Below are 15,777 nucleotides of genomic sequence, written 5' to 3'. Positions count from 1 at the left end.
GGGTGTTCGGCATAGTATGTGTCTTTATCGGTTGACAAACCATTTTTTTTTTGTTGGCACCTGTGTGTTGGGTTGCTTACTCTTTTCGGAACCCTTTTATTACGGTTGGCCGTAATATGCTTTTTTTTTGTTGAACGCTTCACCCGCTCGACGGGTCTATTTTAAGACGTTTTATGTTATATGTTGGTTATTCTCAACAATGAGACGTCTCTCATCTTATTATGTCGAGCCGAAAGTCTTCGTTCAGAACCACGTTTTTTTGTGTCTGGTTTTGCAGGAGGTAGATGTTAAGTTTTGGGAGTGGGAAGCGTTGAATTCACGTATTAAAACCCGGCTTATTCCCTATCTTGGGTCGAAGAGATTGCGCGCTGGTGGCGGCTTATTCTGTTCGTCGGCCTCGGTTTTTTTGCGAGCAATGGTTGGAGCCCGGCTTACTACTTACACTTCGCGTGGAGTGTAATTTATTACTTTTGTATTTCCTTTTTTTTTTTTAGTCGGAACAACTGGCTAAATTTCCGACCTTGTTTGAATGTATCTTTTGTTTTGGTTTGTTGCTTGTGTGAAATTTGTCGATTTTGTAAGACAGTATGCTCAATAAAAGAAACGCGGAAGTTTACCAAGGAAGGTTTCATTCATAAGTAGTGGCTGCACCTTTTCAGGTTGCCTACGTACCTCCTATCTCTTAAGAGGATCAAGCCGATCGTAGTTCAAGTTACATAGATATTAAATACTCCTAGATAGAAATAGAAATATAATATAACGCTTAAGGTTGCCGGCATTCCAGGATCGCGGGATTGCCTCACCGGACATGGTAATTAGCTCGTAGACTCCCGGGCGGACGACTTTGGACACTTGGTACGGCCCTTCCCATTTTGCACCAAGTTTACCAGCATTGAGCTCGGCAGTATTTTCGAATACCTTGCGTAGAACGAGGTCTCCCTCGCTGAAAGATCGTAGGTTGACCTTTTTGTTATAGTGACGGGCTGCCGCCTGCTGGTAGTTCTGAATCCGGAGCAGGGCATGGTCTCGCAGTTCTTCGATCTCGTCGAGGCTGTCATAGAGCATCTCGTCGTTTAGCTCGGCGTTCTTGACTAGCATGGTCTGGCGTAAACTGCCGACGCTTACTTCGGCTGGTGCCATTGCTTCCAGGCCGTAAGCTAGTGAGAATGGTGTTTGTCCTGATGCTCTTCGTGGAGTTGTTCGGTGAGACCATAGCACGCCGTCTAGCTCGTCAGCCTAGAGGCCTTTCTTTTCTTCGAGCCGCTTTTTAAGCCATTTAAGATCGTCTTGTTGGTTGCCTCTGCCTGACCGTTACCATGAGGGTACCTCAGGGTTGACTTACTGAGCCGGATACGCCAACTTGCGCAGAAATCGTCGAATTTCTTGGATATTAACTGCGAACCGTTATCAGTTACGATCTCGTAAGGCAATCCGTCTCGGCATATTATGTTTTTCCACACAAAATTCTGGACCTCGTTCGCTTGGATTTTCTTATAGGAATCAGCTTCAACCCACTTGGTGAAGTAGTCAGTCAATATAAGAAGGAATTTTTTGCCGTGCGACGTGGGCAGTGGTCCTATGATATCCATTGCCCACCTAATGAATGGGTATGGCGCTGTTGTTGTAGAGAGTAATTCTGCCGGGGCATGTATATCGGATGCATGCCTCTGACACTTTTCACATTTCACGGCAAATTGCTCGCAGTCGCTGACCATAGTCGGCCAATATATTCCGTGCTTTCTGATTTTTAGTGCTAGGGCGTGTCCGCCAGAATGGTTTCCTCCAGCTCCTTTGTGTGTTTCCTGCATTACTCGTTGGGCCTCTTCTGCCGAGATGCAGTGCAGTAATATGCCGGCCGCACTCCAACGGTAAAGGCGTCCCTCGACTATGGCGTACTGTGCCGCTTTCTTTTTAAGACGTCGGGACTGCCATTTACCCGTCGGAACTACTCCGTCGTTGATGTACTGGAGTATTTCTTGGCGCCAGTCAGCGGGCTCGACGGCAGGCTCGGCGTCATGGTTAGGCCGTGTTTCATCGTCCATATCGGCGTGCTCCATCGGGTCGGTGGATATGACATTAACTTCAGCCCCGGCGTCGATGCTACTTACGAAGATACTCTCGACTGGGATTACTCGACGTAGGTCCGGGTCTGAGGTTGATGCTAGGATGGCCAGAGCGTCTGCAGGAGCGTTGGCGCTTCGAGGTATCTTGTCAATCATAAAATGGTCGAACTCCTGCGCGAGCTCCTTAACTATCTTTAGGTATGCGTCCATGCGGCCGCATTTGGTGCCGTACTCTCCATTGTATTGGTTGGCGACGAGCTGGGAATCACAGTAGGCGTGAAGCCTTTTTACACCGATCCCCGCTGCGAGTCGCATTCCGGCGAGTAAAGCTTTGTATTCTGACTCATTGTTTGTTGCGGTGAAGTTGAGGCGAAATGACTGCTCGACGACCTCTCTGGTAGGGGACGTCAGGCGAATTCTGATTCCTGAGCCGTGCTGTGACGTAGCTCCGTCGACGTATAGATACCAGTTTTCCTCGTTTGAAGTAGGAGAGGTGAAATGTTGAGGCAGCTCGACAATGAAATCTGCTAATACCTGAGATTTCATGCACGTTCGGCCAAGATATTCGATGTCATACTCACTTAGCTCGACTGCCCACTTTGCCATGCGACCTGATTGTCCCAGGCTATGAAGAATTTGTCGCAGAGGTTGGTTCGTCAAAACCGCGATTGTATGCGACTGGAAATAGGGTCTGAGCTTACGAGCTGAGATTACCACAGCATATGCTATTTTTTACAAGTTCGGATAACGTAGCTCGGCCCCGTCAAGGGTCTTGCTGACGTAAAAGATAGGCTTTTGTTCGCCCCGGTCATCTCTGACTAATACCCCGCTAACTGCCGAACTAGAAACGGCGATATACAGGTAAAGCTTTTCTCCTTCCTCGGGCTTCGAAAGTATGGGAGGGGTGGTCAAATAAATTTTTAACTCGACGAACGCCTGCTCGCACTCAGCGGTCAATTCGTATTCCTTGTTCGTCGATCGCAGCAACTGGTTGAACGGCAAGCTTTTATCAGTTGACCGCGAAATAAATCGGTTTAAGGCTGCTATTCTGCCAGTCAGACGCTGGACTTCGCGCTTGTTTCGCGGCGAGGGCATATCGAATATAGCTTTGATCTGCTTCGGGTTAGCCTCTATTCCCCTTTTTGTGACGATGTACCCTAGAAATTCTCTTGACGTCACGCCGAATGAGCATTTCGCCGAGTTGAGTTTCATGTTATACTTATTCAGGGTTTGAAAGCACTTTCGCAGATGCTCGACATGATCGTTTGCGTTCGCAGATTTGACTAACATATCATCGATGTACACCTCCATAGTTATCCCTAATTGGTCAGCAAACATCTTATTGATGAGACGCTGGTAGGTGGCTCCTGCGTTTTTCAGGCCGAACGGCATTACTTTGTAGCAGAACGTGCCTTGATCAGTGATAAAGGCAGTTTTTTCGCGGTCATTGGTGTGCATCAGGATTTGGTTATATCCTGAGAAGGCGTCCATGAAGGAGAGCAATGCATTGCCTGCCGTGTCCTCGACGAGCCTCTCTATATGTGGTAGCGGGTAGCTATCCTTGGGGAAGACTTTATTGAGATCCGTGAAGTTGATGCAGACTCTATTCTTTCCATTTTTCTTTTTAACCACCACCGGATTTGCTAGCCACTCGGGATACTTGACCTCCATGATAGACCCGGCAGCTAACAACCTTTTGACTTCATCATTTACCGCCTTGGACCGTTCGGGTCCGAGCTTACATCACTTTTGCTTGACGGGTTTTAGGTGGGATCGACGTTAAGTTCATGACTCGTGACATCCATGCTAATTTCGACCATATCTTCAAAAGACCAGGCAAAGGTGGAGGCGTTGTCTTTCAAAAAATGGATCAGGTCGGCTCTTATTGTCGGGTCGAGATCCGCGCCGATCCCAACGCATCGCTTTGGGTCACTCTAGTCGATATTGATTTCGTCGACCAGGTGATGACTTGGAATTTCCTTGAGACTGGGCGCTGGCGGCTCGTCCAGCGCTTGCTGTGATTGCTATAAGTCAGCAGCCTTCCGCAACTTGCATTCGATTACGAAACAGTTCCTGGCGTCCGCTTGATTGCCCTTGATCGTGAATATCTGGCCGGACAGGGGGAATTTAACACACTGATGATAAGTGGACGGGACGGCCTGCATGTCGTGAATCCAGGGGGATCTGAGAATGATGTTATAAACTGCTGGCTTGTCGACCACAACAAACTTGTGCCACGAAGGTACGCCAGACACGTAGATTGGCAACTTGATTATGCCGGACGTCATCATGTAGTTTCCATCGAACCCAGTGAGTGGCCTGATCGATGGTTTGATTTCTCTGTTATTAACCTCCATTTTGTCGAGGACGTCTCTGAAGAAAACGTTGATGGAACTTCCTGTGTCGACCATGATCCTTGTCACTTCGCTCTCACCAACATGTAATTCGATGACAAGAGGGTCGTTGTGTGGGAAGTTAACTCCAGCCAAATCGTCCGCTGTGAACATGATCGGAGGCACGAAGGGTGGGACTTTAACTGGCCACACCGCGGCTGTGCCGGCCCTTACATAATCGCGAATCGACCGTACGGAATCTCTACACGCTGTCAATCCTCCCATTATCATGTCGACATGGCGGCGAGGTGGCCATTGGGTTGCCGTTGGGTCGGTGTAAAGGGTGTAAGTGCCGGACTCCGTTGGGAATTTAACACACTGGTGGTATGTGGAAACCACGGCCTTCATTTTATGGAGCCAAGGCGTCCCGAGGATGGCATTATACGCACTTGGTCGGTCGATAAATGCGAAATCGAAGAGGTGGACCGTACCACCGACTCGCATTGGGAACATGACCGTTCCTAGAGAGGTGAGGGTGCATCCATCAAAACCAGTCAAGGTTTGTACTTTCGGCATGGTCAGTCTCAGGTCGGCCTTTATCTGCGGGAGTGCCCTCAGGAAGATGACGTTCACCGAACTCCCTGTATCTACCAACACATCCGGGACTAAGCAATCGCCGATGTTTATTTCAACAACGACAGGTCCGGTGGGCGAAGCTCGCGGCTCGGCAGTGTCCTCCTCTCCGAACATGATCGGGAAGTATGATCGGCATATAGGTGTACTGCCAGGTAGCCAGTCGCGTTCGGCCCTTTCGACGTCGTGGACGGGATATACGGTACGAGGCCAGCTAGGATCATATGGGAGACTTCCCCTTATGACATTAATCCTGCGACGGGCTGGTGGTGGTGGCGCGTCAGCCGGCTGGTTTTCCTGCCCGCCTATCTGGTTGCCGGCTTCGGGCCGGTTGTTCGGCGCTGGTCCGTTGTTGAAATGGTTATTTGGACCTCGTCCTTGCTGCCCTTGGCGTCCTCGACCTCGCCCCTGCGGGGTATTTGTAAGACCCCGACCCTAGAAACCATACTCGGACTTAAACTGACCGATAAAAATTTTTCTAAGGCCGACGAATTCTGTGCGCATATTAAACGAGTATAACAACAAATATGAATAACAGGTGAACTTAGCTTAAACTTGCGAATTTATTAAAATATTAAGAGGTTCAATTCAACGAAATAACAACTTGTCCCATGCATGGAAATAACGAAAACTAAATAAAATAACGCCATGAATATTTCTACCCAAAGCCACCATCCTCCTTCCTCCCTTGCCTCCGTCACACGAGCTGGTCAGCCACTATAATCCCGATCATTGGACCTATCTTTTCCTGCGTCCATAAAAGGAGGCGTAAGCAAACAAAGTTTACTTAGTGGAGCGGTCATCCCGTCTCACTAGGCTCAGTTCAACGATCTCAATCTAACACAGGGAATATTCCAATCAAGTCACGCAAGTCAATCAAATAACATGGATAGTCGCCTAAATCTCTTAGACCAACCATCAAATAACAAGACTAAATAAACCACGAGTCAAGAGAATCAACCATGGAACTCGGCCACAGTCACGCACTCACCTTCGGTATCGACCTAAGGTGTTGATCTCTCGGTTTTTATGCTCGGATCTGATCCCCGCTTCTACACGGACAGATCGATACCATTAGTATCCGAGTAATATCCCATAACCATAACCATCGACGGATCAAGGTGGAAGAACACTTACCGTTCTTCTCGACTCTAGACTTAGGATCTCTCTCGGTTGAAGCTCGACAGAAACTCTCCTCTTTCTCTCTTGCGGCGGCTCTCGGATTCTTATGCGGAACTAGAGAAATTCCTAAGGGTTTTATCCCTTATATAGGATCCACGAATCGCCCTAAGTTTCCTTGGAATGATAAGTCTCACCGCCCATAACTTCCCATAATTCTCGCATCTGTCCTTATCCGATCACCTTTCCATTACCGCGAGTTTCCATTTCTCTTGGGTTTCCTTTCTCGTAAGTTGGCTTAAATCTCCGCGAGATTTCGAGTCCTTTTAGTCCATTATCGGCCCACTGGCCAAACCATGCCACCTCGTCCATCGGCCCGGTCCATCGATCGCCGATGCAACCATTTCCGGATAGTGCACTTCACTGTCACTATCACTTCACTATCACTATCACTATACTATCACTATCACTATCACTATCACTAGGACTTTCATTCCTATTTTACTCGGACTGTCTCTCGGACTAAGTACCGAAACCTCCCATCCTATTTCTCGGCAATTTACAAACCTGTTCGACCGAACCAATTTTCATCCAGAAACTTGCAAGCCTGAATGATCTGATCACTGAAAACTTAGGATTCTATTTCCCCAGTTCGAACGTCTGTTCACTACTTCAGTAGTTTCGAACTCTCCATTTCCATCACCCAATCCCCATAACTGTCGAATTCTACCGTCGATGAGTATCGGCAACTCTCGACAAACCCTCGATAAAATCCTCGATAGAATCCTCGATACCGAGTCCTCGACTTCCTCGACTCTGATTTCTCGACTATCTCGACTCGGATTTCTCGACTATCTCGACTCAGATTTCTCGACTATCTCGACTCAGATTTCTCGACTATCTCGACTCGGATTTCTCGACTATCTTGAATCAGATTTCTCGACTATCTCGACTAAGATTTCTCAACTTTCTCGACTCGGATTTCTCGACTATCTCCTACCGAGGTTCCGAGTTGTTACATTTCTCCCCTACTTAGGACTGATTCGTCCTCGAATCTTTACTTTCCTTACGAGGAATCTCTCTCTTATCGAACCACTTCTTGAAGTTCACTTTCATAACTTCTTCTGGTTCCCAAGTCGTCTCCTCTATCCCTTCACAATCCCATAAGACCTGAATTAATTTCGTCTTCTTCTTCTTATGCGGACCTCTCATCTTCATACCAGTTATCCAAACTGGCCGACCGATGATGGTCATATTCACTTGCAGGTCAGGAGGGTTCGGAGATCACATTCTCCCGTCCCGTGATGCATTTCCTTAGCATCGACACATGAAACACCGGATGAAAAGCTGACATAGCCAGAGGTAACTCCAACTTGTAGGCCATCGGACCAATCCTCTCCAGGATTCGGTACGGTCCCATGTATCTAGGCGTCAACTTAGTGTTAAGTGCTACCCGATCCTTACCCTTATAAGTCACGGTTTTGAGATAAACCATATCTCTAACCTGAAACTCCAACTCCCTTCGGCGCTTGTCCGCATAACTTTTCTGTCTATCTTGAGCTTCCTTCATTTTCAGCTTCAAGATCTTGATCTTCTCGGTTGTTTCGTCCACGAAATCTCGACCGTAAACACTTCGCTCTCCTACTTGTGTCCAGCACAAGGGTGTTCTGCAAGGTCGACCGTATAAAGCCTCGTACGATGACATGCCTATACTAGCGTGGAAGCTATTGTTGTAGGCAAATTCTGCTAACGGCAGATGCCTTACCCAGTTATCTCCCCAATCCAAGACACTTGCTCGCAAAAGATCCTCGAGCGTCCGTATGGTACGCTCGGACTGTCCGTTCATTTGCGGATGGTTGGCCGTACTCATATCCATTCGCGTCCCAAAACGCTTTTGCAAGGCCTTCCATATTCCTGAAGTAAACTTTGAGTCTCTGTCTGATAATATGCTCGCTGGAACACCATGCAACCGTACTATCTCTTGTACGTATACCTCGGCCAATTTCTCGGCCCCGTCCTTTTTGTTTATGGCCAAGAAATGCGCCAACTTGGTCAGTCGATCCACAACGACCCATATAGCATCCTTCTTGTCCCATTTCCACTCGGATATCGGTAAGTTTTGCAACAAACCGCCCGGGACCTGATTTTCCGCCTTAACTCTTTGACATGTCGGACACGATGCGACCCATTCTGCTACTTCTCTCTTCATGCCCGACCAATGGTAGTACCTCTTCAAGTCTTGATACATTTTGGTTGATCCAGGATGGATTGCCAACTGAGACTGATGCGCCTCCCTAAGGATTTCAGCCCGAAGGTTTTTATCCGAAGGAACACACACTAGTCCTTTAACCAAAATAGTACCGTTATTCGCTGTCTCATACTCGGTTCCGTCCACCTTGGACAACCGAATCAGTTCCGCATCCTTCTCCTGTGCTAACCGTACCCGTGTTAGCAAATCTGCCTGGCTCGTAGCCCCAAGGCCCAACGGTTCCAACTGCTCTGTCAATGCATTCAGCCGCAAGGTTCTGATCATACCAACTAAGTCCTCAACTTCTTTCTCCGCACTACTAGCCGACCCTCTTCTACTCAAGGCGTCTGCCACTAAATTGGCTTTACCCGGATGATAACTGATCTCCAGGTCGTAGTCCGCGACTAAATCCATCCATCTCCGCTGTCGTAGGTTCAGTTCTGACTGAGTAAAGGTGTACTATAAGCTCTTGTGGTTCGTGTATATTTGCACCTTACCACCATACAAATAGGACCTCCAAATCTTTAGTGCAAATACTACAGCTGCCATCTCCAGATCATGAGTTGGGTAATTCGCTTCATGCTTCCTCAATTGTCTAGACGCATAAGCTATCACCTTCCCATTCTGCATAAGTACACATCCCAAACCTCGACCCGACGCGTCCGTGTATACTACGTACGACTCGTCCGGATCCGGTAGTGCCAACATCGGAGCACTAGTCAGCATATCCTTAAGTCCCGAGAAACTCTTCTCGCACTCAGCCGACCACACATACGGTTCGTCCTTTCCCGTTAGCTTGGTCAGCGGCTGCGCCATACTTGCGAACCCTTTCACAAATCGTCGATAGTATCCGGCCAATCCTAGGAAGCTTTTAATTTCGGAGGCGTTCCGCGGTCTAGGCCACTCTGCTATGGATCAAATCTTCTCCTGATCCACGGACACTCCTTTGTCCGATACTACATGCCCTAAGAACCCAATTTCGCGCTTCCAAAAGCTACACTTGCTTAGCTTGGCGAAAAGCTTCTGCTCCTTCAACTTTTCTAGCACTATCCTCAAATGTGCGGCGTGCTCCTCCTTACTCTTCGAGTAAACCAAAATGTCGTCTATGAACACGATCACAAACTCGTCCAGGTGCTCTTGGAAAACATTATTCATGAGTTTCATGAAGGCTGTCGGGGCGTTGGTTAACCCAAACGGCATGACCACAAATTCGTAATGGCTGTACCTTGTCCTAAAGGCTGTCTTCCGAATGTCGGACTCCTCTATAGGGATTTGGTGATATCCCGAAGCCAAATCAATCTTCGAGAAATAGGTGGCTCCTCGAAGTTGATCTAACAACTCGTCGATCCTTGGTAAAGGATACCGATTCTTCACCGTTACCTTGTTCAACCCTCGTTAGTCGATGCAAAGCCGAAAGGTACCGTCCTTCTTCTTTACAAAGAGTATCGGTGCACCCCATGGTGAACTACTTGGTCTTACGAATCCCTTCTCCATCAGCTCTCCCAACTGTTTCTTTAACTCGGTCATCTCTGCCGGTGCCATGCGATATGGAGCCTTCGATATTGGAGCCATACCAGGTTCCAACTCGATAGTGAACGGATCAAACCGTGATGGTGGTAACCCGGACAAGGGTCCGAACACACTTTCGTACTCTCGTACCACTGGTATCTCTGATAGTCCTGTACCCGTGCCTACTTCCTCTATCATAATCGAAGCCAAGTAAGCTCCGCACCCATTACTGATTAACTGCTCAGCCTGCGTCGCCGAGACCAAAAGGTTTCCCGACAATGGCCTGATGCCCTGATATTCTAACATACCTTTCGCAGTTTCAAACAGTACACGCCCGCGGTAGTAGTCCAAGTGAGCTCGGTGTTTGCTTAGCCAATCCATACCCAATATCACATTGTGTGCCTTTACTCGGCATATGACTAAGTCTGCCGGCATATCCATACCGCTTACCATGACCGAGATGCTACGTACCACCCCGTACGTATACATCACTTGACCGCCCGCTGCTTGCACTAAACCAAAACGATCTCCGGGTTCCTTCCGGAAACCTCCTTTACCAATCATATCCGGACTCACAAAACAATGCGTAGCCCCAGTGTCAGACATCACATGAGTTTCCACACCGCCCATGAGTAAGGTTCCTACACAATTCTACTTGCTAAGAACCTATCCACACACAAACAAACACACGCACACACACAATATTCACGCAAGAAATTCACTAAGGTGAGTATCCAACTTACCAGTGATCTGCTGTGAAGTGCTCGCTTCCACCTGCCCGTCCGCGATCGAATACACTCTAGGCAAAATCGCCGGCCATTTCGGCGGTGGTGGCAATGGCAGCACCTCGCTGGCCCGTTTCTGCCCTTGCGTTCCCAACTGCGGGCAATCCGGCTGAATGTGACCCGGCTGTCCACATTGGTAGCACACTCGTGTGTCGCTCCCCCTCTTCGGACAGCTGCTTGCCATGTGACCCTTCTCACCGCAATTGAAACATGTGCCCATCAACTGCCGGCACTGACCCGAGTGTCTCTTACGGCAAGTCGGACACAAGCGCACACTACCCTTACCCTTAGGCTTCCGACTCCCAGCCTGCTTACTCCCGGTTCCCGGTTCGGTTTTCACCATCGGCGCCTGCTGCACCGTGATTCCTCCAGGATTCTGCCGAGCTTCCTAAGCCAGTCCGTCCTCCAACATGGCCGCCTTCTCCACCAACTCAGCAAGACTCCCGAAGTTCCGAATCATACACCGGTTCCAGACATCCACTCTCATGCCCCGCAAGAACCGACGAATCTGAACTTGCTCCTCTACCATCTCATTCCCACCGTACCTCTTGAGTCGGTTGAACTCGGTCTCATACTCTCGCATGGACCGGTCCCCTTGTTTCAAGTCTAGAAATTCCAACTCAAGACGGTCGATAGCTTCTTGCGGAAAATATTTCGCAAGAAACAACCCGCGAAAAGTTTCCCATGAACAATTCGGGTTGACCATACGGTTTGCCATGCATGTCCACCACGCATGGGCTTCCTCGGACAGGTAGTGGGTATCGATGTCCTTCTGATACTCCATCGGACAACGCACCGAGTCGAAGTTCCTTTCAAGGCGACTTCTCCATTCATCAGCCTCGGTCGGATTCGCTCCCCCACTAAAGTACTGCGTACCCAACTTGAGCATGTGATCCATGATAGTCAAGTACGAAGGAGCTGCCACCACTGGCACCACATTGGGTACAGGCGGGTTTGCGGCCTGAGGTGGCGTCATTTGGTTCAGTATTTGGACCAAGGTCTCCAATACTTGCCCCATCCCCACGTTCGCAGTCGTATTAGCACCCGTACCCCCTACTGGTATCGCTGTTGTACCGACTCCCTGGGTTCCATGCCCTCCGGTTTCCGTCCCGGTCCTCGCACCCACTTGCTCAACATTCACCGCAGCAGTGTTCGGTGCTTCCTCAGTGTTCCCTCCGACTCCTAGTCTAGCCGAGGTATTAGCCGAGTTGCGAGTGTTAGGTGCCATCTGAAATACCATAACCGATTCTAAGTTAGCGTCCAAACCAACTTAGCCTATCACGCCCTATAATCTATACATGACTAGTCTTACCGTGAGACCTTCTTGGCAAGGAAGCATGGCTTTAGTAACAATAACCCATGCACCCGCTATATGAACATGTCCTAGAACTATAACCGTGCTCTGATACCAAATGTAAGACCCCGACCCTAGAAACCAAACTCGGACTTAAACTGACCGATAAAAATTTTTCTAAAGCCGACGAATTCTATGCGCATATTAAACGAGTATAACAACAAATATGAATAACAGGTGAACTGAGCTTAAACTTGCGAATTTATTAAAATATTAAGAGGTTCAAATCAACGAAATAACAACTTGTCCCATGCATGGAAATAACGAAAACTAAATAAAATAACGCCATGAATATTTCTACCCAAAGCCACCATCCTCCTTCCTCCCTTGCCTCTGTCACACGAGCTGGTCAGCCACTATAATCCCGATCATCGGACCTATCTTTTCCTGCGTCCATAAAAGGAGGCGTAAGCAAACAAAGTTTACTTAGTGGAGCGGTCATCCCGTCTCACTAGGCTCAGTTCAACGATCTCAATCTAACACAGGGAATATTCCAATCAAGTCACGCAAGTCAATCAAATACCATGGATAGTCGCCTAAATCTCTTAGACCAACCATCATTCATATTGCAATAGAAACCATAACCATAAGACAAGCAAATAACAAGACTAAATAAACCACGGGTCAAGAGAATCAACTATGGAACTCGGCCACAGTCACGCACTCACCTTCGGTATCGACCTAAGGTGTTGATCTCTCGGTTTCTATGCTCGGATATGATCCCTGCTTCTACACGGACAGATCGATACCATTAGTATCCGAGATATATCCCATAACCATAACCATCGACGGATCAAGGTGGAAGAACACTTACCGTTCTTCTCGACTCTAGACTTAGGATCTCTCTCGGTTGAAGCTCGACAGAAACTCTCCTCTTTCTCTCTTGCGGCGGCTCTCGGATTCTTATGCGGAACTAGAGAAATTCCTAAGGGTTTTATCCCTTATATAGGATCCACGAATCGCCCTAAGTTTCCTTGGAACGATAAGTCTCACTGCTCATAACTTCCCATAATTCTCGCATCTGTCCTTATCCGATCACCTTTCCATTACCGCGAGTTTTCATTTCTCTCGGGTTTCCTTTCTCGTAAGTCGGCTTAAATCTCCGCGAGATTTCGAGTCCTTTTAGTCCATTATCGGCCAACCGGCCAAACCATGCCACCTCGTCCATCGGCCCGGTCCATCGATCGCCGATGCAACCATTTCCGGATAGTGCACTTCACTGTCACTATCACTTCACTATCACTATCACTATACTATACTATCACTATCACTATCACTAGGACTTTCATTCTTATTTTACTCGGACTGTCTCTCGGACTAAGTACCGAAACCTCCATCCCATTTCTCGGCAATTTACGAACCTGTTCGACCGAACCAATTTTCATCCAGAAACTTGCAAGCCTGAATGATCTGATCACTGAAAACTTGGGATTCCATTTCCCCAGTTCGAACGTCTGTTCACTACTTCAGTAGTTTCGAACTCTCCATTTCCATCGCCCAATCCCCATAACTGTCGGATTCTACCGTCGATGAGTATCGGCAACTCTCGACAAACCCTCGATAAAATCCTCGATAGAATCCTCGATACCGAGTCCTCGACTTCCTCGACTCTGATTTCTCAACTATCTCGACTCGGATTTCTCGACTATCTCGACTCAGATTTCTTGACTATCTCGACTCAGATTTGTCGACTATCTCGACTCGGATTTCTCGACTATCTCGACTCAGATTTCTCGACTATCTCGACTCAGATTTCTCGACTATCTCGACTCGGATTTCTCGACTATCTCCTACCGAGGTTCCGGGTCGTTACAATATTACTCTTGTATTGGCGCCGCTCCACTTTGACCTCGCCATTGAGGTACTTGCCCAGCAGCGCATTTTGTAAGTGTCTGCAGTACTGTGTTGAGTTTCCAGTGTACTCATGTAACTCGCAGTACAAGTTATGGTCGGGCTCCTGTCTCGCCCCTTTTGGTGGGGTCGTCGGTATCATAGTCGACGAGCTCGCTGCTGGGGTTGGCGGGGCGTCATTGACGAGGTACGTTGCACCGCGCTTCTTACTGTCCGCAAGGTATTCCTTGTCGAGGTGTTGGCGAGGTTTGTGGTATGCCTCTTTTGCCTTGCCGGTCGGCGTTTGGACTCTGGTAGAAGCGCGTTTTTTGTCGTAGATGACTTTTTCTTCTTCCATTTCAATGTGGACTCCTGCCCGATGGAGGGCATCCTGGAAGGTAGGGAATCTGTTCAACTTGAGATCCTCACGGAACTTGGACTGGTACCACAGGGCCTTCTGGAGAGCGGCAAGTGAAACGCTGTGGGGTGCTTTCACCTGTGTGGCGATCTTTTTAAACCTATCCATGAATTTCCGCAATGGTTCATGCTCTTCCTGCTCGATATTATGGAGGTTGGCAATTGTCGCCGTGGGGACGGCCAAAATCGAGTATTGCTTTATAAAGGTTAGCGAGAGTGTACGGAAACTGTCGATTGAGTCAGGCGGTAAATAAGAAAACCAGCCGAGGGCGTCACCGCTCAGGTTTTCGATGAATAGCTGGCACTTTCCTGCGTCGAGCTCTTCCGGAGAAAACTCGCAACGATGGATTGCAATCTCGAAGGACGTCAAATGATGAGTTGGGTCCGAATCTCCTTTATATGGAGGTAGGTGCTTTATTTTGCAATCGGGACGAACGACGACCCGTCGAATTCGCGCAGAGAATGGAGTTTTCTAGGATTGCTCCAACATATGGTCTACATCAGGTGCCGCACTGGTCGCTTGGTGGAACTTGCTTGTGACATCCTTCATTTGACTTTTGAGTTCGGCCAATTCTCCGCTCTGGTTCTGGTCGGCACTATTTGGATCGACTCTATTGGTGCCGTCCGGATGTTCGGCATTTTCTTGTAGTTTTGCGCAGACGCTAGAGAGAGTGGCGAACCGTTCCTCTGTTTTTCTGTCCTGGGCGTTGATCTTTTCCAGGATGCTTCTCATTAGTGCTCCTATGTCGAGAGTACTGGTGCCTTCTCCGATCGAGCCGTTCGGCGTTGTCGGGGGACAGGTCGGCAGTATTGGAAGCTCCTCTTGGGCCTGCTGGATGCGGTCCGGCGTGTCTGCTACATATCCATCGCTGCCCGTCGTTTCTCTTTCTGCCATTGTTCAAGACGTGCTTCGCTGATGTTGGACTTTCTTCAAAAAGCTTCCCTTGTTTCTTTCCCTGGATGCGTACCAAATGTTGAACTAGTATAACTACTAACTCGGGAGTGATATTTAGAAGGGGTGAAACAAAGGACTTTTATTAAGATAGTCAAAGATCGTCGAATTACAATATGACCGTTATAAGCCGTTCGGCGAATTACAGAGAATTGTATTCTCAAAATGACTAACTGCACTATAGCTTAGAATCAGATTTACTCCTGACTCTTGCCCTAATGTTACTTGATCCTTTCTGCAAGCTGCTCCCTCGGTATTTATAGCTGATGGGACGCTTCACTTCTCTGCCTCAGGATCGATGTGGGACTGTCTTCAAGTAAAGTCGGCGATCGTTCTTATTCGGGCCGTCACTTATTGGGCTGTCCGTCTCAATTGGGCCTTCTAGGAACTTTATCGGCCCGATAAGAGGGTTTTAGCCAGTCTACATTTCTGGATTTTGGGGTGACTATTTCGATAATGGGCCTGTAGGAAAGCCTGTTAAGGCTGTGTGAAACCCATATCCAACACCAGCGACCGTTGTACAGGCCCTCTTCC

The 15,777-nt window shown here is 48.3% G+C and overlaps 4 protein-coding genes across 4 annotated transcripts; all 4 read right to left on the bottom strand.

The window, feature by feature from the left end:
• Window positions 1–723: 723 nt before the first annotated feature.
• LOC147924022 (uncharacterized) lies at window positions 724–1,140 on the bottom strand. The gene has a single exon (XM_087496595.1). The coding sequence runs from the start codon at window positions 1,138–1,140 to the stop codon at window positions 724–726; it is 417 nt and encodes a 138-aa protein (XP_087352721.1).
• Window positions 1,141–1,223: 83 nt separating this feature from the next.
• Window positions 1,224–2,669, bottom strand: LOC104759498 (uncharacterized). Its single transcript, XM_010482413.2, has one exon. The coding sequence runs from the start codon at window positions 2,667–2,669 to the stop codon at window positions 1,224–1,226; it is 1,446 nt and encodes a 481-aa protein (XP_010480715.2).
• A 6,642-nt stretch (window positions 2,670–9,311) lies between these two features.
• On the bottom strand, window positions 9,312–11,033 carry LOC147924021 (uncharacterized). Its single transcript, XM_087496594.1, has 3 exons — window positions 10,649–11,033; window positions 9,876–10,546; window positions 9,312–9,776 (listed from the first exon to the last, which is right to left on the bottom strand). The coding sequence occupies exons 1-3, from the start codon at window positions 11,031–11,033 to the stop codon at window positions 9,312–9,314; spliced, it is 1,521 nt and encodes a 506-aa protein (XP_087352720.1).
• Window positions 11,034–13,827: 2,794 nt separating this feature from the next.
• On the bottom strand, window positions 13,828–15,186 carry LOC147924020 (uncharacterized). The gene is made up of 2 exons (XM_087496593.1): window positions 14,791–15,186; window positions 13,828–14,703 (listed from the first exon to the last, which is right to left on the bottom strand). The coding sequence occupies exons 1-2, from the start codon at window positions 15,184–15,186 to the stop codon at window positions 13,828–13,830; spliced, it is 1,272 nt and encodes a 423-aa protein (XP_087352719.1).
• Window positions 15,187–15,777: the final 591 nt, after the last annotated feature.

Source organism: Camelina sativa, chromosome 17 (assembly GCF_030686135.1).
Source record: "Camelina sativa cultivar CO46 ecotype springtype chromosome 17, ASM3068613v1".
NCBI lineage: Eukaryota > Viridiplantae > Streptophyta > Magnoliopsida > Brassicales > Brassicaceae > Camelina > Camelina sativa.
Note: the sequence above shows the minus strand (reverse complement) of the source record. Positions and strands in the feature narration are given on the sequence as shown.